The sequence below is a fragment of the Telmatherina bonti genome, assembly GCF_933228915.1.
Source record: "Telmatherina bonti genome assembly, chromosome: 14".
Lineage (NCBI taxonomy): Eukaryota > Metazoa > Chordata > Actinopteri > Atheriniformes > Telmatherinidae > Telmatherina > Telmatherina bonti.
The window spans coordinates 22,623,369-22,643,105 of NC_136612.1; the positions used below are offsets into that span (position 1 = coordinate 22,623,369).

Here is a 19,737-nt window from a genome sequence, read left to right on the forward strand (position 1 = left end):
AAAAATATTGAGAAGTTTTTAACTTTTTTTTTTTTTTTTTTTTTTTTACAAAATTCAATAGCAGATCATAATAAATGAAAAACAAATGAAAACAACACAAGGACCAGGTTGAATTCTTGCAAGGCTGGTCTGAACCAAAAATATATTCTGTGTCTTTCTTGTTTTATTTTCCACAGCAATTATTAAATCACTCTGTGTTGTAGGAAAAAGTAGTCCATGAAAGAAAGTTCACAGTCCATAGACCTCGTAAGACTCGTTTGTATTTCTTTAATTTTTTTTTTTATATCAGTAAGTACAAAAACGTCTCAGCTGAAAACAGAACAAAACCTTTTTGTTTCAAAATGCTACAATCCTTCAACAAATTTCTCTAGTGTGTCTCCTGTTGTGTCACCCACCATACTCATGTCATTACTTAACCCCCCCCGGTTTGGCGTGTTAAGTTGTGGCAGCATAGCGCTCTGCTCAGATTTTCCCATGTGTCCTTGCTCCATAGAGCCTGACATGGGGCCGAGGCTGGGGTGAGGAGAGCCCGAATGGAGGGCACTGTGTTGAGGTGATGGCTGGGGTTGGATCCGTGGGGAGGAACTGGAATGAGGCGCCTGCTGTGAAGGTGGGCGGGGTGATTGCACTGGGGCTGGGGAGCGCACTTGGTTTCCCAGGGCATTTGCCATTGTCTGGCCTTGTAAGTGAGCTCCTCCTTGGGCTTGGCCTTGAAGCATGTGAGGTTGTGGACTCATCGAGTTAACCTGTCCTGGAGAACCCATCTGCTGCTTCATCATCTGCTGAGGCTGAAGCATACGCTGCTGAAGGAGATTCTGGGGCCCATCCATTCCCATACCAGGTTGGCCCATTTGGGATGTGGGAGGAAGTTGTCCCATGGGTCCTGCACCTCCTTGCATAGCCATTTGCTGCTGCATACGGAGCTGGGAGAAGCTTGCTGGTCCTGGCTGTTGTGGAGGGAATTGGCCATGACTCTGAGACAAGCCTCCCTGCTGCTGTGCCTGCTGCTGCATCTGCTGCATCCTGAGCAGCTGCTGTCTGCGGTACAGCTGGGGATTCCCATTTTGAGCAGCGTTCATCATTTGGCCTTGAGGACCCATGGGTGCCATAACCTGGGGCCCTGTTGGCTGAGGAGGCTGCTGTTGAGAAGCCATTACCGGCCTCTGCACCTGGTTTGCCATGGCTGCCATGGCCTGCATTCCTGCCTGTGAACCCAGCATGGCTTGTGGGTTTTGCTGCTGGGACTGCTGCTGCTGTTGCCCTGGCTGGTTGGCCTGGTATTTGGCTGTCCTCTGTTTAATGAAAGCAGCCATGAGATGTGGGTTAGACTTGAGTATGCTCAGCACCTGCTGTTGTTGCTGTGGGGAGCTTGGAGATTTTAGGGTGCGCAGTAATTCCTGAAGGGCATTTTGAGTAATATTGCTAGGCATTCCTCTGGGCATATTTTGTTGCTGTGGTGACATGCCTTGTTGTGAGGGCCCTTGTGGAGGCATGACCCCAGGCATTTGGAGCCCTTGTTGTTGGGGCATCATGGGCCTCAGCATGAGCTGGGCTTGCTGAGGCATTGGGGTTCCCTGAGCCTGCTGAGGAGCCATGGGGCCTTGCTGAGAAGGGACCTGTTGTTGATGAACCTGGGGATTCTGCATCCCTGGAGCCCACTGACCCTGCGGCACAGTCTGCATTACCTGGGGGCCCCGTGGCCCCTGCATCATTTGCATGGGCCCCATCATACGAGAGTGGTTCAAGGGCATCCCGTTCATGGCATAATTTGGTTGCTGCTGCTTTGCCTTCGCAACCATCTCAATCTGTTGTGCCACTTTCAGGGCTGCCAGCAGTTGCTGTTGTTGTGGCTGCTGCTGCTGTGGAGGCTGAGGCTGCTGTTGGTGTGGCATGTTAGGCATAGGTGACAACTGCTGATGGAGAGGGGATGACTGAGGGCCTGGTTTACCCTGTGGCACTGGTGTTGTGGGCTGACTGCTGCGGCCATTGCTGTGGAATCCTCGAGCAATATTGGCTGGGTTTGGTGGTTGCTGTGGTTGGGGCTGGTTAGGCATGGGTTGTGGAGTCTGGGGCGTATTAGGCTGCTGGACAGAATTTGGTGTGTCAGGGGCAGCTGAGGTAGGTGGAGAAGGCATGGGCATTCCTCTTGCAGCCATTGTCGCCATTCTACGGCGCATCATTTGAGCTTGTTGCAGCCTGTGCTGCAACTGCTGCTGATGAAGTTTGTGCTTGATGTTGAGACAGAAAGGAACTGGACACTTGTTTTCCTGACAGTGCTTGGCATGATAACAGCATAAAGCAATGAGCTGCTTGCACACAGGGCAGCCACCATTGGTCTTGCGCTTGCAGCCCTTGGTGTGCTGAACCACCCTCTTCATCTTCTGGCATGATGGTAGAGAGCAGTTGGCATTGCGGCATTGGCAGGCATGGACCAGAGACTGAATGCAGCGCTGGATGCTGAGACGCCGGCTTTCCTGAGGGCTCTTGGAGGCCTCTCCACTCTGACCATTGCTGTCATCGTCTAAACCTAGACCCCATTTCACCATCTGGTGCTCATGGCCCTTAGTGTTGTAGCAGTTAATGCATAGGTCATAGTCCTACAAAAGGTAAGGAAGCCACATTATTACAACCGCAAAAAAAAAAACTAAACTAAACTTTTTTGAGACTGATGCAGATGTAGATTCCAAAACAAAAATACTGTCACAAGGACTTACCTCACAAACGGTGCAATGCCAGCGAGTCTCCACATGATGTTTGCACTCATTGCAAGTGTACACAAAGCGGTCCTGGCCCTGATTGTGCAGCTCCACCAGCATGCACATAGTGCTCCACTTACATCTCCTAAGTGAGCTGAACTCCCAATGCTTGTCCCTGGCCAAAGTCAGAAAGGCATCACGTCCATCCATTAGGTCACATGTTAACAAAGGGTCAGGGTCTATGATGGGTGGTAAGGTGTTAATGACCGGCCCAGAATGGAGGTGGATCACAAAAAACACCTGGTGGAAAAAGGGGTGAAAAAAGGTTATGTTAGCTGTAAAGAGGAGGAGAGGAGAATATTTGTTCAGATATTTTGCTTGTTTAAAAGATGATGGCTCATGTTGTTGGAGCCTGAACTGTATAATTAATAATAATGTGGTAATTATTGTCAAGTAAATGTATACATGTTAGCTTGGTTTAAAATGCATGAAAAAAGTAAACATTTTGACTGGTTTCAATTTTGCATACAATGGCATTTTAGTAGTAAGACAACCATGTTTTAGCTGGTAATATTCACCTCCTTATGTTTCTCCATTGTAGCATAAAGTTTTTGTGACAGGTCATTGGCTACATTTGGCATCCCAGGCTTTTTCTTATTGGCTCGACTGATGCTGCTCTTGTTTTTGTTGGTCTTCTTGTTGTTTTTCTTTTTGGCATTCTTGCTGTCAGTCTGGGCTCCCTGGTAATGGATAGACAGAAAAGTTGAGTTTGCACAAGGAGCAAAATGAGATTATATAATTAAGGTGAGTGGTTATATACAGTCAGAGTTACTGCTGAAAGCTTTTGTATGTTGGGAACTTGAAGATGATAAAATCTGAGATGAGAGAGAGGCTTGGGTACTGAGCCCCTGATTCCACCATCACAATAGCCTGCTTTTACTACACAATGACTACTCAATGATCCAAAATACCTCTGTCGTTTCAGAGGAGGCTGTGTTCTCCTCCTTCTTCCTTTCTTCCTCTTCTTGCTCCAGCTCCTTGATGCTCTCTTCTAGTACATTAGGCCAAAAGTCACCCTCAAAGTACGGCAGCTCATTGGCACTAGTCAGCCTGTCTTCTGTTGCCTGTTTGAAAATGTCCTGAAGACAGACACACAAGGCTTTCTTTAGGTAGCATTAACAATTTAATGTCAACAAGTTATCAGCCAAATTTGAGACAAACAACACAAATCTGCTGGGAGTCATTTTGGGGTTTATATGATGAAATGCTTAATTCCATCTCAAGTCTCTTAATTATTTTGACACCCTTTAATTCCCTGGCTGCCAGGCATTGTTGTAGCAGAGAGCCCAGTGCCTTTTGGAGGGTTTTGGCTCATCTTGGGGGACTGCAGAATGTGGGGAGTGATTTGGCCAGGTGCATGGAGCGTCTTCAGGGTGTGCACTTAGAGCATATTCACAACATGTTGGGTGCAGGCGGTTTGGAGGCATTTTGATAGCGCACTCAGCTAAATTGACTTTCCATATACCAAAACCGCAGACATTAAAAGATGTATTTGGCAGCCAATGAGTTAAAAACAACAAAACTACAAAAAAATGAACAAAACATTAATTCTCAAGACAATATTAAATATAAAATGTTAATAGAAACTAATTTAACAACCACGGTAAATTCTTATTTAGTCAGGGAAGTCTAGAAAAAATAACATTACATGGCAGTCATATATACTTGATACTGTGGTAGATTTCTGACCTTGTAATCATGTATAATCCTCTCGGCAAATGCCTTGTCCAGCATTTTTCTGTACCACTCTTGGAGCCTCTTGGGTTTGGGTATCTTCTGGTCAGGAGGGTGGCAGTGGAAAATATAGTCATCTCCTTCACTGGGTGGGCATGCCCAGATGTGACCCATCACATACCTAGTGAAAAAAAACCAAAAAGTATGAGTCCCTTTACAGCTGCTGGAATTATATGTCTGTCTATATATGCCTGAAATGGAAACCAACACAACATAGTGTAAAGGTACCCACCCAAGTTTCTTTACATATTCCAGGTAGCCTATTAAGATTTCATGATATACTGCAGTCCTTAGCATACGCGGCCTGAAGAAGTGAATACTGTCAAGGTATGATATGTAAACCCGCCTGAAAGATAAATATTGAAAATCTGATTAAGCACAAAAATATTTATTAAAGTTAGAGAAATGATAATATCATTGTTCAGTTTTTGTTTTGTTCCAGTTAATTTTTAATATTGCAGTCTAACCTGGTGTTTGGAAACGGGCACTCTGAGCCATACTCCTGGACGTGCATACCAAAGAAACAAACATCCACCCCGTCTATTTCTTCAAATGCAAAAAGTGCTTTGGTTCTGTAAGGGAAGCTCTCCACCATCTCACCTGAGTCTACAAACCTGTGGGTACATGTGAGAAAACAAACAATAACATCAGTAATTCTACTGATGCTGCATGACACAGTAAATATAGAATCAATAATCACATCTTCAATAACAATCCATAACATTTGTCTCAGCTGATTTTTCAATAAAAAGGACTTTGAAGTGGTATTCTGTGATGTTTATAGATATACTTTTACAAGAAAGAAGCCAAATAATAAAAGCTACTGTCACTAGAAATCTAAAACTATGACAAAAAATCAAAAATTAAAAAATAAATAAAGGTGATTCTTACCTAGACTTCATGCCTGGTTTAACATCCACAGTTTTATCAGAGCTGGCAACTACTCGCACAAACACTTCACCAGCTTCTGGGTGGTTCTGCCTTTTCAAGTACTTGTTCACTCTGTCCTCAATATATGTTCCCAACCTTGTTGACTGCAATCCTTTAGAAAGACCAACATATTTAAGATCACTTTAGATTTTCAAGATTCAAGTCTTTAAAATTATTTTAAAAAATCTTTTCTGTTTTGCAACTCACTCCTGGCTGAGAACTTGTTTTCCTTTCTTGCTTTGCCAGATTTCTTCAGACAGTTGTCACAGATAAAGCTGAAGAAAAGAAAAGAAGAAGAAAGATCAGCTGTTAAGTGTCCATCTTCAGTGACACTGGCAAATACATTTCACATAAGAAAGACTTCTGTTGACATTAATCATGACCTAAATAATGTCATTGGGCAGGATAGCAGTCCAAGAGTCACAGACTCACCCTGATGGCCAAATGACTTCGTAGTGCAGCACACAGATCTGATGCATTTTTCGGCCACAATCTTTACATTCAACAAACCTAAAAAGACAGATATGTTTCTTTTGTTTTAAAAAAAAATCTATCTTGAAGCTTCACTGCCGTCACACAGGTACAAGTAAAACTGAAGCTACTATCCTAAAAGTACTCACGGTTCAGGGTCCAACATGTCATTTTTCTTCTTTTCAAACTGATCTTTTGATATCATACTGCATAAAATAAAAAAAAGATAAAGAGACAAAACAATTCAAGTTGGCTCCTTGACAGAAAGTCCCATCCATAGAAGGATGCCAGAACAGAAAACAGCCAGAGAGACTCAAAAATGATCACTAGCAGTTATCCAGACACTCAGAATTTACAGCTTACGTTTGCGGTTGTGCTGGGTCGTCCCCCAGGGTCACACTGTTGCCCTGGATCTCATTGAAGCACTTTTCACAGAAGTGATACCTGTCGGCAATAAGGCCATATTTGGGTGAACTGCAGCCAGCACACACAGTAGCAGCACAGGCAAACCGGTGTACAGGCGGTAGAATGCAGAGTGAACGGAGCACATGGCAACAACCGAAGATCGAGCATGGCCGGGCAGAAAGATGGAAGGACATATGCACACACAGGCAGAGGTACAGGTTAGTCAAAACGGAAACGGTCATGATTCACCCACTCATTCAAAGTGGAATAACAATGAGAGAAACAGGCTAAAATGCTATGTTAATGCAATGTCGTTTTTGACACAATCTAACATGCTAGAAATGAAAACAGAGGGGTACTTCCACTACACAACATAAAGAGCATGCATTATGATGCGATGAACAGATTATATGAACATGCAAGGACAGGCAAGGATACTAAAAAACACATTTAAGTCTTTTAGTGGACACTGTAACATGAATGGCTTCTGCTCACAATGCTTATTTATGGATTGCTGTTGACATTTTAAATTATGGGAAAACTGAATATGGCTTGGAACTTCCTTGACCATACTAAGAATCCTCTAAATGCTTGTAAACACTGACTTTTCATTCAGTTAATAAGCTTCAATACATCTGGAACCAAATGTGGCAATTGCATTGACAGTGAGGTGCAATAGTAGATTCAGTACAGAAGGGGGTGCTTTTGAGCCAGATTTCTTAAAAAAAAGAGGAAAAAAGAAAAAAAGAAAAAAAAGAAAAAAACTATAATGGTAACACAGGTTATGAAAGGTGTGCCAGTTAGTGGGATCTGTACTTCTCTATCGGCTCAATATAAAGTCATAAAGATTTTGCAGCTGCAAGTGATATTTGTAAATCAAGTTTTGCCACTCTATTAAAAAAAGAAAAAATCTGCTTTAAAAATTGTGTGAATGTTGGAAAGAGACTTCTATAGTCGCACCATCACCTGTCTATCAAATCTATCAACCCGTACTCCACTTTGAAAGTCTGGTGTGGTGTGAAAGGAAAGAAATCTATCTGCTTTCTGATTGGACAGCTTGATTTTGATTTGTCATCATCCTATCATAGGTGAAAAAAACAGGGCTAAATATCCACATCTGCAACTTCTTTAATACTTTTTTTTAAAAATAAAAAGTATTAAAACCATAGTAAAAGATGGTCTTTAATCATGCAACTGTAGACCTACTTTATATACTGCTCTTCTACCCATTTAAAAAACTTCCCATCTAAGCAGTCAGCATGCACTTTTTACCTGTTCTGGTAACTGTAGTAAGTGCCATCCCTGGAGATGGTACACAACTGCTTGCCATAACAGCACAGTGTCTGAGGTGAGAACTCGTACTGAAAAAACCAAAAGAAGCATTAAAATCCATGTCAATGTAACAATCTCATCCACAATCAGCAGGTACAAACATGTAAATATGAATCTGTAACATGAATGTCATTAAATAAAGACATGTCTGTACTGTTTTACAACTTGTGTACATTTCTCAGCTTTTATTTTTCTCACCTTCCTGCCACAACAGTAGCCCAGAACCTGCATGACAGGATCAATTTCTGCTTCAAACACCTCTGCCAGCTTGGTGCAGTACTTGTAGACACGGGACGTTTTACGGTTGTACAGCCAGGCATTGTTGAACATGAGCCAGACGTCATCCACATACTGCCAAGGCTCCTGGTACTGACCCGTATCTAGCTTGCGCTTGATGGTGGATAAGTCAATTGGATTCTTCACTATGTCAAAATAATCCTACAAGAACAGAGGCAGGTGGAACCATTTCCAGTAATTAATAAAATGTTTTCAATTTTTTTTGAGTCTCTTTATATTAGAGTAAATGTGTACATATAGTGCAGGCACTCACAGGGATACCCAGCAGCAACGGGTCTACAGGTTGTCGAAAAGGCAGGGACTCGGGGTCTTGCCTGTAGAGTGCCTCAAGTGTTGGCATTAGGGCTTGTCTAAGCTCTTCTGGCTTAAAAACTGGACAGATAAGATAAATATAAATAAATAAATAAAACACTAGTACATTTCCCTGTAAATGCAATATTTTCAATTAATTTATTAATTAGAAGTGTCTAAACTGATGTTGCAAAATACACTGCTCAAAAAAAATAAAGGGAACACTAAAGTAACACGTTGTAGATCTGAATTAATGTAATATTTTTATTAAATACTTTGTTCTTTCCATAGTTGAATGTGCTGACGACAAAAATCACACAAAAATTATCAATGAAAATCAAATGTATCAACCCATGGAGGTCTGGATTTGGAGTTATACTCAAAATTAAAGTGGAAAAACACACAACAGGCTGATCCAATTTTGATGTAATGTCCTTTAAACAAGTCAAAATGAAGCTCAACAGTGTGTGTGGCCTCCGCGTGATGACCTTCCTACAACGTCTGGGCATGCTCCTGATGAGGCAGTGGATGTTCTTCCTAAGGGATCTCCTCCCAGACCTGGATTAAAGCATCCACCAACTCCTGGACAGTCTGTGGTGCAACTTGGCGTTGGTGGATGGAGCGAGACATGATGCCTCAGATGTACTCAATTGGATTCACGTCTAGGGAACGGGCGGGCCAGTCCATAACATCAGTGCTTTCGTGTTGCAGGGACTGCTGACACACTCCAGCCACATGAGGTCTAGCATTGTCTTGCATTAGGAGGAGCCCAGGGCCAACCGCACCAACATATGGTCCCACAAGAGGTCTGGGGATCTCATCTCAGTACCTAATGGCAGTCAGGCTACCTGTGGCGAGCACATGGAGGGCTGTGTAGCCCAAAAAAATGCCACCCCACATCATTACTGACCCACTGCCAAACTGGTCATGCTGGAGGACGTTGCAGGCAGCAGAACATTCTCCACAGCGTCTCCAGACTCTGTCACGTCTGCCATATGTGCTCAGTGTGAACCTGCTTTCATCTGTGAAGGGCACAGGGCACCAGTGGTGAATTTGCCAATCTTGGTGTTCTCTGGGAATTGCCAAACGTTCTGCACAGTGTTGGTCTGTAAGCACAATCCCCACCTGTGGACCTCAGCCCTCATACCACCCTCGTGGAGTCTGTTTCTGACTGTTTGAGCAGACACATGCCCATTTGTGGCCTGCTGGAGCTCATTTTACAGGGCTCTGGCAGTGCTCCTCCTGTTCCTCCTTGCACAAAGAAGGAGGTAGCAGTCCTGCTGCTGGGTTGTTGCCCTCCCACACCCTCCTCCACGTCTCCTGATGTACTGGCCTGTCTCCTGGTAGCGCCTCCATGCTCTGGACACTACGCTGACAGACACAGCAAACCTTCTTGCCACAGTTCGCATTGATGTGCCATCCTGGATGAGCTGCACTACCTGAGCCACTTGTGTGGGATGTAGACTCCGTCTCATGCTACCACTAGAGTGAAATCACCGCCAGCATTCAAAAGTGACCAAAACATCAGCCAGAAAGCATCAGACCTGAGAAGTGGTCTGTGGTCACCACCTGCAGAACCACTCCTTTATTGGGTGTGTCTTGCCAGTTGCCAATAATTTCCACCTGTTGTCTATTCCATTTGCACAACAGCATGTGAAATTGATTGTCAATCAGTGCTGCTTCCTAAGTGGACAGTTCGATTTCACAGAAGTGTGGTTGACTTGGAGTTACATTGTGTTGTTTAAGTGTTCCCTTTATTTATTTTTTTTTTAGCAGTGTACTTGTTCATGAGGGTGCAGGACTTTCTCTCAGATAAAAAAAAAAAAAAAAAAATTTTAAACAAGTTTTTGTACTTCCTATTGTTTCATGGATTTTAACTGAAGGGATAAGGTTGTAGAACCTATGCAAGTGTATAGGTAGACAAAGACCATGTTTTTTAAAATTATTTCTTTACAGAGTAATCAAACCACAATAGCATAAGACATTTTGGTGGCAGCTTTTTGACAAATAATTGTCATATCAAATATGACGCACAGTGGTAACACCTGGAAGTTAAAGCATAAAAAATTTGGAAGCTCTTTTTGGGGTGGTTTACCACTTTGCTCTGAGGGCAGATTACGGTTATATTCTGTCAGATGTCTTAAAGTTCAAAGCATTAAAAAACAATAATTTCCCTTTACATATTTTACCATGTGACTGCATACAGATATATAAAAATAAGATCAGTAATATTACCTTTTTTGCGGTTCTGAGCATTAGAGGGGGTTGATGCGGTGCTTGCCCCGCCCTCCTCCTCTTCTTTGGGTTCTGTTTTCACCTCTGGCTTTTTCTCCTCTGTTTCCATTGGTTCCTGCTTTGGTTCTGTTGCATCTGAATCCTCCTTCTTTACCACTGGGGGTTTGGTTTCATCATCCTGCTGTGTAAATGTGTATAAGCACTGTTGTCAAGCTATTCAACACTACATTTTAAAGACAGTATAACAAGATACATCAAGACAATAGAAAAAGTCAAAAGGGGCAATCACTTTTTTATGTCACACAGGGCTGGCAGTGGTGCTCATACAAAATTCATTCCTTTGCAGATAAACACTGAATACATTTAAAAATTCTTCCATTACCTCCATTTTTACATTGGTTTCTTTCTTTCCAGAGCTGTTGTCATCTTCATCTTTTACTTCAGATTTGGTTTCAGTACCACTCATGTCAGGAAGAGCCTGCTGGGAGCTCAGATCAGCCACAGAGCCAGGGGTGGGCACTCTGTTATCTATGCTTGCTGCCGCCTGTGACAACTTAGAGTAGTAAAAGGGACTTTGTAATCAAAATACTGACCATTTTCTCATACAAAAAATGTGACACCATTTTAAAAAAATAAGTCAAAAGACAAGTCAGGTGCTTTAGTCAGAGCTAAGAGGCAGAAACGATTTGAAGCATTCAGGAAAAGCTAGTTTCTCACCGGTGTGCTAGGGTGCTGTGCCTGAACTGAGGTGGGTGGCTGCATCTGACTGGGAGGTTCAGGTTGGGGGTGCAGGGGTGTCAAAGGCTGGGAGGGGTCAGGTGGGGTGCCCATGACTGAGGGGGGACGAGGGAGGCTACTGGGTATGTGAGTTGAGGTGGAAGAGGGTCCAACAGAGGAATTTGGAGTGGAGGGCTGCGGTGGCAGCTGGGCCTGCGAGGAAGCATGGTGTTGGTTCTGCTGAGGCTGAAGGCTGGCAGAGGCATTGGGCGGAGGGGTAGTACCCAGGGTAGGCTGGGTACTAGAGCCAGAGGAAAGCTGGGGGCCAAGGGAACCCAGCGCATTCAGAGGGATGTTAGAATTTTGCGATTGCTGGAACAAAGTGGGGATATACTATTTACAAACTGAGACACACCACACATACCACACACAACAGATGACATTCACATCAAAACATGCAAAGTAAAATAACATGGAGCTTAAACAGATTCATCCCAGAGTACAATTCTTCTCACCTGTGCAACAGCAGCCTGTGACATGGCCTGTCCTAGGCCTATATTCACATTCATTGCTCCACCTGTAGCTCCAGGAAACTGACCCTGAGGCAGGAATTGGCCTTGGTTAGGTTGTTGAGATACCATATTATTACCATGACTACCCATCATTCCTTGATTCTGAGGCATCCTTGAAGGGGACAATCCCATCTGAAAAGGAAAAGAAATTAAATAGACAAATCAATACAAAGATAAACACCTTGTTTTTGAAGGTCAGTCAAGTCAATATTTTCCATCAATATGGAATGGACATATGTGTGTTACCACCATCATAATCTTGTAAAGGACCAATGGTGTGACTTAACAGTAGAAGAGTGGCTTAAAGTTCAACATATCAACAATCTACAGCCAGGGCAGACATTAAATGGCTTTAAGCCAGGCTTCGAGCTCTGCAATGGTTGGGTTGCAGATTTTAATTTAGCAGTCAGGGAGCTGGTTCATAAATGGATTAGGACCTGTGGAAACCACAGGAGGATCATTTCAGCATATTGATGCTTTTTATATCAAAGTGTGAAAAGAGTTCTAAATGAATGGCTGTTTAGCATTTCACAGCAAAAAGGAGTTGAAAAAAGTCATCTATCAACTTGGTATGAAAACAAATTAATGACTAACAGTTCCAAATAGAGTAAATTTAAGTGAAAAAAAGAGTAAATTTAAGTGAAAAAAAAGAGAATCAGTGAAAAAATAATTTAAGCTTTTTACAGGCATTGACATCACTCCTGAAAACACGTGTTTACATTTTAGACTATTTTTTCCATGGAAACAATTCCTTACAAAGTCTTTGACCTAAAATTTCCATCTTTACATAGTATTGTTGTATCTGTAAAAAAAACATTTTCCTAAATATCATCCTTGTTCAAAATAATTACATATTATGTATGTATATGGGCAATGATCAAAACTTAATCCTAACAATGTATTAAAATGTTCTGTAAGGTGAGATATTGGAAACATTTTGGTGCACCTAAATTTAAAAATCAGGCACACCCTTGCAAGCAAATAAAGTGTTCCTGAAGCCCTGGATCTTATCAGTGCTGCTTGGGCATTGCTATTGGCAAATTCCCAGCAGAGCAGGCAAACTATATAAGAAGGGAGACTGAGCAGGGCTTTATTAATTGTAATATTAAAGAAGAAGATAACCATAACATAAATAGATGATTTTTTGATAGCCAAAAACTTGATTTTCACAACGTGACGTCTTCAAAATAGGAAAATCAATGAAACAAGATAGAATTCTTACCGCTGGAGCAGAGCTCATGTTCATCTGCTGCGGGTGGCTCATGGGAGAAGGAGCCCTCGTTCCCATTGGTGCCTGAGATATCTGCGCATTCTGCATTGCCATTGGATTAAACTGGTTGATTCCTATGGGAAGAGAAGTGCACACAATCATAAACCTATTAAAGATACTTGGGAGGTATTGTAATTCAATAATCACTATCCTCGTGGGCCAGCAATGGGACTTGAACTCCCTGAAACAGAACAGTCATAAGTGGTTTAAGTAAGTACAGAAAATCTATCTCACATGTTATGCCAGATATCCAATTGAATTTTAAAAGTCAAATCCATAGTTTTTCTGTAAAGAAATGTTTTGGGGTATTGTTTTGTTTTTTCAAAAAGAAGTTTAAGAAAAATTGAATATTTTACTGAACAATACCTTGGGGCACCTGTAATCTGTTCATCATCTGATTTGACATGTTTGCCATAGAGGCTGGTCCATCTGAGAGAAGGTAAGACAGTAGTTTGCCTCAGTTACAGAAATGTATTGAGTAAACATCTTGAAAATGAAAAAACTAGTATGAGTACTTATAGAATCTTGGAAATTATTGCAGAGTTTAAAGAGTTTGATTACTAACTTGAAGGCCGAACAGCCTGTCCTTGGCCCATGGCACCGGGTTGAGCCAAACCGGGCTGTTGAGGCCCAGCTGTGCCCACCATGCCGGGTTGTTTCTGTAGCCGTGAGCGCCTCTTCTCCTCCAGTTCCTTTTGGATCTTGTAAATTTTTTCTGCCAAGAAATGGTAGTACTCATCCTAGTGAGAACATGAGGAAAGACAAAAGACAGACATGTTGTCAAACTTTATTTCTTAGTCTTACTCTCGATCCAGATTTAGATTCTCTGATCACTTGTCTCTTGACAGAGGCTTAGGGTGCATTCACATCAGGATAGTCCACTAGAGTCGTTTTGATTAGGGACTCAGCTCAGTTGTACAGGGGTTTATTCATTCGCACCTGAAGTCAAATGCCCCAAACATGTACAATAATATATCCCCATTCCCACCAAAGGTGGTGCTGCACTAATATTTAGCAAAAGAGAGAACAAGACCCACGTGAAGAAGAAAACTCTGTTGCGAGTTAAACATGGAGCACAAAACTATCGCTGTTTTGGGTTTTTTGTTTTGTCTTATGCGAGTATGCGGCAGAAATACACTGCAACAATGACCGCAGTATGAACAACAGACAAGGCAGAGGACTCTTAACACGATCGTTATGGATATACCCATAATGCAATGCTACATCAAATGCAGGGAGTGACTTTTTTGTACTCTGCTTCCTGTATTTGGTCCGCTGAAACGGGCAGAGACCTGCTTTTGTAGGGAGACCGAGTTCGCTTCTTTGGTCCGAATCAGAATTTGTTTGGCGCATTCACATTTCCCCAAACGAAGCAGACTTTCCAAGCAAACAGACTCGGATTCAAATCAAAAAGGCTGATGTGAATGTGCCCTTAAGTTAAAAGAAATGGCAAAAAGACATGTTGTCATTCGAATTCTGTCATGATAAAACAAGACTGAAAATAAAGTTACCCTGCTGTTTGCTGACTCATACATGTCACCCTCAACTTTGCGTGCATATGCCACCAGGTTTTCCATTCGTCTGTCCTTCAGTGCTGCAGGGTCTGGGGTTGGGAATATGGCTTGTACTCTGTAGGAAAAACATTCTGCATTAGCCTGGCCTAACACAGGACAACTGAATATCTCTAAAGACATATGTTTTATCACTGGACTTACAGTTTGTGCACTAGGTGGTTTCGCAGGTCCTGAGTGACGTGTTCATGCCAGCCCTTCCTTACCCCTGCAGCAGAAAGTGGGGTGGCAGTGGGCAGATTTCCCATGCCACCCACAACTGACACGTCTTGCATCAGCTGACTACAGGACAGATACAATTTGATCATTGTTATGATTTACATCACAAAAAAGCCTACCTGCAGAAAATCACTGAGTAGCATTCTAAACCAGTCCACAGTTTAAACAGAGTATGACAGCTAAGGTAAAGCAGAGGAGAAAACATACCTGTTGAGTGTGGAGGGCAAAGAGGAGTCAGAGTGCAATCCAGTCTGGTCTGAGGAAGAGGTACCCATTCCTCCTGACATCTGATTGATTTGATTAGGACCTAAACAACACATACAATTTAAAGGAGTTTATATCCATTGTATAATGATATTTCAATCTCATGCAGGCAATTACACTGAAACTAAAAAAAACAGCAAGTCCTTTTGACTGCATACCAAGTGGGTTCATATTTCGCAGCTGCTGGGGGCCTTGGGGGTTTTGCTGATTTGGACCCTGACCCTGGACTTGAGCTGGGGACTGGTTCCCATATGGGAGACCTAGGGCTGCATAGGCCCTCTGCATGGAGCTGGGGTCAATGTGTGTTGCAGCACTATTGATGGCTGTGGCACTGGGCTGGCCAGGTCCAACTGTGTTGATGGCATTCTGTAGACTGGCTCCAGGTGAATTCAACATAGCTGGAAAGAGAGGATGAGAAATAAACATGGGGATATGGAAATTATTCATAAATATTTCTGTAGATAACATGCATGAGGAGCATTTTTAGCTTCTGGTGCAATACACAAACGAAAGAAATCATTCTAATATACATTTTAGCCAGTATAAAAATTCCAAATGAATACAAAGTATAGTTTTCTTAAGAAACACATTAAATCACAATCGAACAGGGTCTATTTAGGGCTCAATTTAAAATCCTTGTCTTTCTCCCCGCTGTGTTGATTGCTGACAGGGAGCATGCTGCCTCCATGGGGGATTTAAATCTGTCATAGGGCGTTTTAACCAATTAGAAAGCTTGCTGTTCTAAAACCCTGCCCCCACTAATAGCAGCGCCACTGAGGACCTCCCCTTGGTATCACATTACAGGCCTAGCCTTTCCAGAGGAATCCTCTCTCGGTTCAATCGCAGGCGTAAAAGACAGCACAGAGCTGTAGCAGGAAAACACAACCTGCAGGTGGCACTACTTTACATAAACACTTACCCGAGGCTTGTTCTTGTGTGACAGATTTACTAAAACCATTTAAAAGGTTTGAAATACATTTTAAATACCTACAACACCACAAATACTGAGCATTCATCAATCCATCAAATCAACATTGCCTTCTAGTTAAAGACTTTTCATCTGGATGAGAGAAGAGAAGAAAGAAGATGGGTGCATGAGTTACTTACGCTGCTGATTCTTCTTGTCACTCGCATTCTTCAAAGGCAAGCAAACAGGACAGTCATGCCTTGTACAGTTCTTCCAGTGGGAGATGATCTGTCTGGATGATGCGCAGTGAGCCACTGGAGAATAAAAAAAAAAATTTTTTTAAAAAACGCAGAGTGAGGTGTGGTGACAAGTAATTCAACAGTGTCTGATATTAACCAAGCATAAACCAGAAGGTGAAAATGTTAAACCCTGAACACGATAGTGTTGGCTACTAAAATTGATACAGACTCGGATAAGAAAAACACATACATTAAGGTGATAAAATAAAAGCAAATGGCAAACATTTTGCAAAACCACGAATTTAGTCTTGCCATTTTGTGTGAATACACTATAAATGGCGAGGTTTAATCTTATCAAGCCTTGGATGACTTTCCAGCTGTCTGAGAAAAGATGGTGTCAACCTGTGTAAATGGTGACATGTACAGCTTTCATGACAGCAGTTCAAAAAATATAAAAACTCATGTTTGCTGATGACAGCATCAGCAAACATGATTTTGCTTAACTGGTCAAGCTGAATGGTTCTGTTCTAGCAATAAAACTCAAGGGGATAGAAGCACTTACTACTTCTTTATACTAAGCAAATCAAAGCAGCAAAATGAGCTAAGAATCATGGTTTGTTTTTATTTAAAGCAGGGGGTAAACATACAATAAAATGTTCTTGCGTAATACGCGAGTGAGTGAGAGAGGAAGAAAAGGAAAACCTTTGGCCAAATAAAGATTAATATAACTTTTTGCTAAGGGAAAGATGGTAGATATTAAAGGCTGAAAGAGTTTGGTACTTATTGCCCTCTCAAAACCTACAATGTTTCTTCTACAAATAAGAGATCTACTTGTATGAAAACATTGAAATTTGGACTTACCCTGGCAGGACTTTCCAGCCTGGCAGTGGGTCATGTGGTTGAGTACGTTCTTCATTGTACGGCAGTGGGGCAGAGTACAGGCCCTCACCTCACCATTGGCCTGCTCCCGTCGCTGGCACTTGTGTGCATGGAGCAGCAGGACCAGCTGCTGCTGAATGAGCTTTCGCTTCTCAGGGTCAGCCGTTGGACCTCCAGATACACCCCCAGCCCCAGGGACCATATTCATTGATGCTCCTGGTTGCTGAATCTGGGACAGGAAAGATGTACCAGCATATGAATCAACAAGTTATTTTCTTTAAATTCACAGGTTATAAGAAAAGAGGGTGGCTGTAGCTCAGGACGTTGTTGGGAAAGTTGGGAGATCGATTCGAAGCTTTCCCTGACTGTGTACCGAAGTGTCCTTGGGCAAGACACTGAGCCCCAAGTTACCCCCCGATGTGCCTATTGGGGAATATAAATCATATGTACGTTGCTTTGGATAAAAGCGTCTGCTGAATTACTGTAGAAAACTGAAATAATAAAGGAAAGTACAAGTGTTAAAATTGAAAAATGCATTAAAGTTAAGATTAAAACAAATATTGGCAACAGTTTAAAAAAAGAAGTAAAATTCAGAAATGAAGACAAAAGCACCTTCATGAACACAATTTACTAAATTAATATATTATTAGACAATAAAAATGCGAAAATAAAGTTTTTCTTCTTAACCAGGCCAATTTTGTTCAGCTTCCTTCCTGTCTGAAACTACATACTCAAAATAGATAACATTTATCACAACTACAAGGATTGTCTGGATAATGTTGTTCTTGGGAAAAAAAAAAAAAGTTGAGGCATGTGAAATTACCACAGAAGTGTCAACATTGGACCTACATGGAGCATACTGCAGCGACACCATAACGGACCTTGGGCAGAAGGCGCGTGAGTATAAAGCTTAAGTTATACTTGTATCTGCATCAGGTCAGACCTGCATAGCTGACACAGATGGAATGTGTTCAGAGTGTACGGTAAGAACATCATGTTTTCGTTTTTATTTTTCCAAAACATTAGTACAAAAATAACTTATTTCATACGGAAGAATACACATTTGTTTTAGCAAACTGATCTTAAAAAGTGTTGTTTTGCCATTTCTTTTCTGGACCTTAAGGTTTCCGTAGTCGTTCAGTGAGACGATCCAGAAATCTGGAAAAACGTAATCACAAATTGACTAATCATGAGGGATTACTTCCATGCTACGTTTAGATAGCCAGACTGCTGGGAGAGGGCCTCTGAGGACCTATGCAGAGCATACAGGGGTGACAACATAACCAACCTGGCGTAGACGCCACATGAGTATAACTGAGCCATTAGTACAGCTTACAGCTTTAAGCAGAAGTATCTAAGTTTGTCCTTGAGGGCTGCTGCCCTGCACGTTTTTGATGTATCCCTGTTCCAACACACCTGGTTACCATTAAATGGATCCAGCAGCCCATGAAGTTCTGCACAATGAGTGATTAGTTTGAGTCAGGTGTGTTGAAAAAGGGATACATGGAAAACCGGCATGATTATGGCCCTCGAGGACCGGAGCTGGGAAACCCTGGCTTAAAGGGGTGCTATTATGGTATTTTGAGTTTTCTGAGCTTTCTACAGTGTTACAGTGTTGAATCGTCATCAGACATGTGAACGGCACCGTTTTTTATTACCTAAACGCATGTTCAAGTTTGAGTTCCAGCACGTTCGCCGTTCGGTTTCCATGGCGATGAAAAACGCGTCGTTTTAGAGAGTTTTTTCTACTTCGAAATCCTTGTGACGTCCCGGGGGATAAGGTTCGGTGATTGGTTACCTTCTACTGGTTAACAAGGGCATGTACAAATACATCAGGCGGGTGGAAAACGTCGGATAAAGTTATTTCCAATGATGGCTGGTGAGTTTACCAAAGAGAGACATCCTGCTGCATTCTTTGCTGTGGGTTGCTGTTTTCCACTCGTTTTCAGGGTCTCATTCAGGTTTGAACATGTAGGGCTGTATGCTATGTGTTGACATTGTATTTTGTTTTTTTATTGAGTTCATATTAGCCTAATCCTTCTGTTTATGAGACGTTACAATGATGGCGAAAACAGGTGCGGTGTGCGCTCCCGATGTAGTGCAGTGGCGGGAGGCGGGGCTTAATGCAGAAGAGTCTCAATCCACTCGTTTTGCCCGAAGGCTGATCTGACAGCCTACGGAGAGGGTCGGTCTGAAGTAAATAAAGCCATTTGTGACAATAACTCGATCAATCCCAGCCCTTCTGGTCTCAGAAATAAAAATAAATTAGCCTGAAATGCACATAATAGTTCCACTTTAAATGTAGGGTAAGACATGTTTTCCACAAGCAATTTTTACTATATTGCTTAAAATCCATTTTACACCCCAATTGCAAGCAATTAATTAAATGCTCTAACACAAAACATAAAATATTTAGTCACTGGGAGAATGGAAAAAACACTGAAAAAAAACACCCAATTTCATTACTGATTATATCTAATAACTTTTTTGACTATACTAATCTGAGCAGTTTCACAGAGTTAAAAGAACTTTTAATTTTTTTTTAATATATTAAACATGTTATACAAAATTAAACATGCCTTGTCTTACAGAGGTTTTAATAGATATGCTGGTAAGTGTCAGCTGATGGTCAAAAAAATATTTTGGCT

General features: G+C 42.0%; 1 protein-coding gene across 3 annotated transcripts in view; it reads right to left on the minus strand.

Annotated features, from left to right (window-relative positions):
* Nucleotides 1-15: 15 nt before the first annotated feature.
* crebbpb (CREB binding lysine acetyltransferase b) overlaps nt 16-19,737 on the minus strand; it is a 34,564-nt gene continuing 14,842 nt past the window's right edge. For 2 of the 3 annotated variants that reach the window (XM_079252779.1, XM_079252778.1), the window contains 28 exons: nt 17,072-17,318; nt 16,172-16,285; nt 15,223-15,462; nt 15,008-15,107; nt 14,726-14,863; nt 14,522-14,639; nt 13,576-13,750; nt 13,377-13,439; nt 12,963-13,084; nt 11,684-11,872; nt 11,169-11,540; nt 10,834-11,004; nt 10,452-10,632; nt 8,179-8,297; nt 7,827-8,066; nt 7,569-7,657; nt 6,255-6,335; nt 6,041-6,097; nt 5,853-5,930; nt 5,628-5,695; nt 5,382-5,532; nt 4,958-5,104; nt 4,723-4,836; nt 4,446-4,611; nt 3,668-3,835; nt 3,275-3,436; nt 2,715-2,996; nt 16-2,597 (listed from right to left, as the gene is read on the minus strand). In XM_079252779.1, coding sequence (XP_079108905.1) covers nt 345-2,597; nt 2,715-2,996; nt 3,275-3,436; nt 3,668-3,835; nt 4,446-4,611; nt 4,723-4,836; nt 4,958-5,104; nt 5,382-5,532; nt 5,628-5,695; nt 5,853-5,930; nt 6,041-6,097; nt 6,255-6,335; nt 7,569-7,657; nt 7,827-8,066; nt 8,179-8,297; nt 10,452-10,632; nt 10,834-11,004; nt 11,169-11,540; nt 11,684-11,872; nt 12,963-13,084; nt 13,377-13,439; nt 13,576-13,750; nt 14,522-14,639; nt 14,726-14,863; nt 15,008-15,107; nt 15,223-15,462; nt 16,172-16,285; nt 17,072-17,318 — 6,405 coding nt within the window. In that variant the 3' untranslated portion in view covers nt 16-344. The remainder of the gene's footprint in view (nt 2,598-2,714; nt 2,997-3,274; nt 3,437-3,667; nt 3,836-4,445; nt 4,612-4,722; nt 4,837-4,957; nt 5,105-5,381; nt 5,533-5,627; nt 5,696-5,852; nt 5,931-6,040; nt 6,098-6,254; nt 6,336-7,568; nt 7,658-7,826; nt 8,067-8,178; nt 8,298-10,451; nt 10,633-10,833; nt 11,005-11,168; nt 11,541-11,683; nt 11,873-12,962; nt 13,085-13,376; nt 13,440-13,575; nt 13,751-14,521; nt 14,640-14,725; nt 14,864-15,007; nt 15,108-15,222; nt 15,463-16,171; nt 16,286-17,071; nt 17,319-19,737) is intronic. The other variant, XM_079252780.1, reaches the window with a different exon arrangement.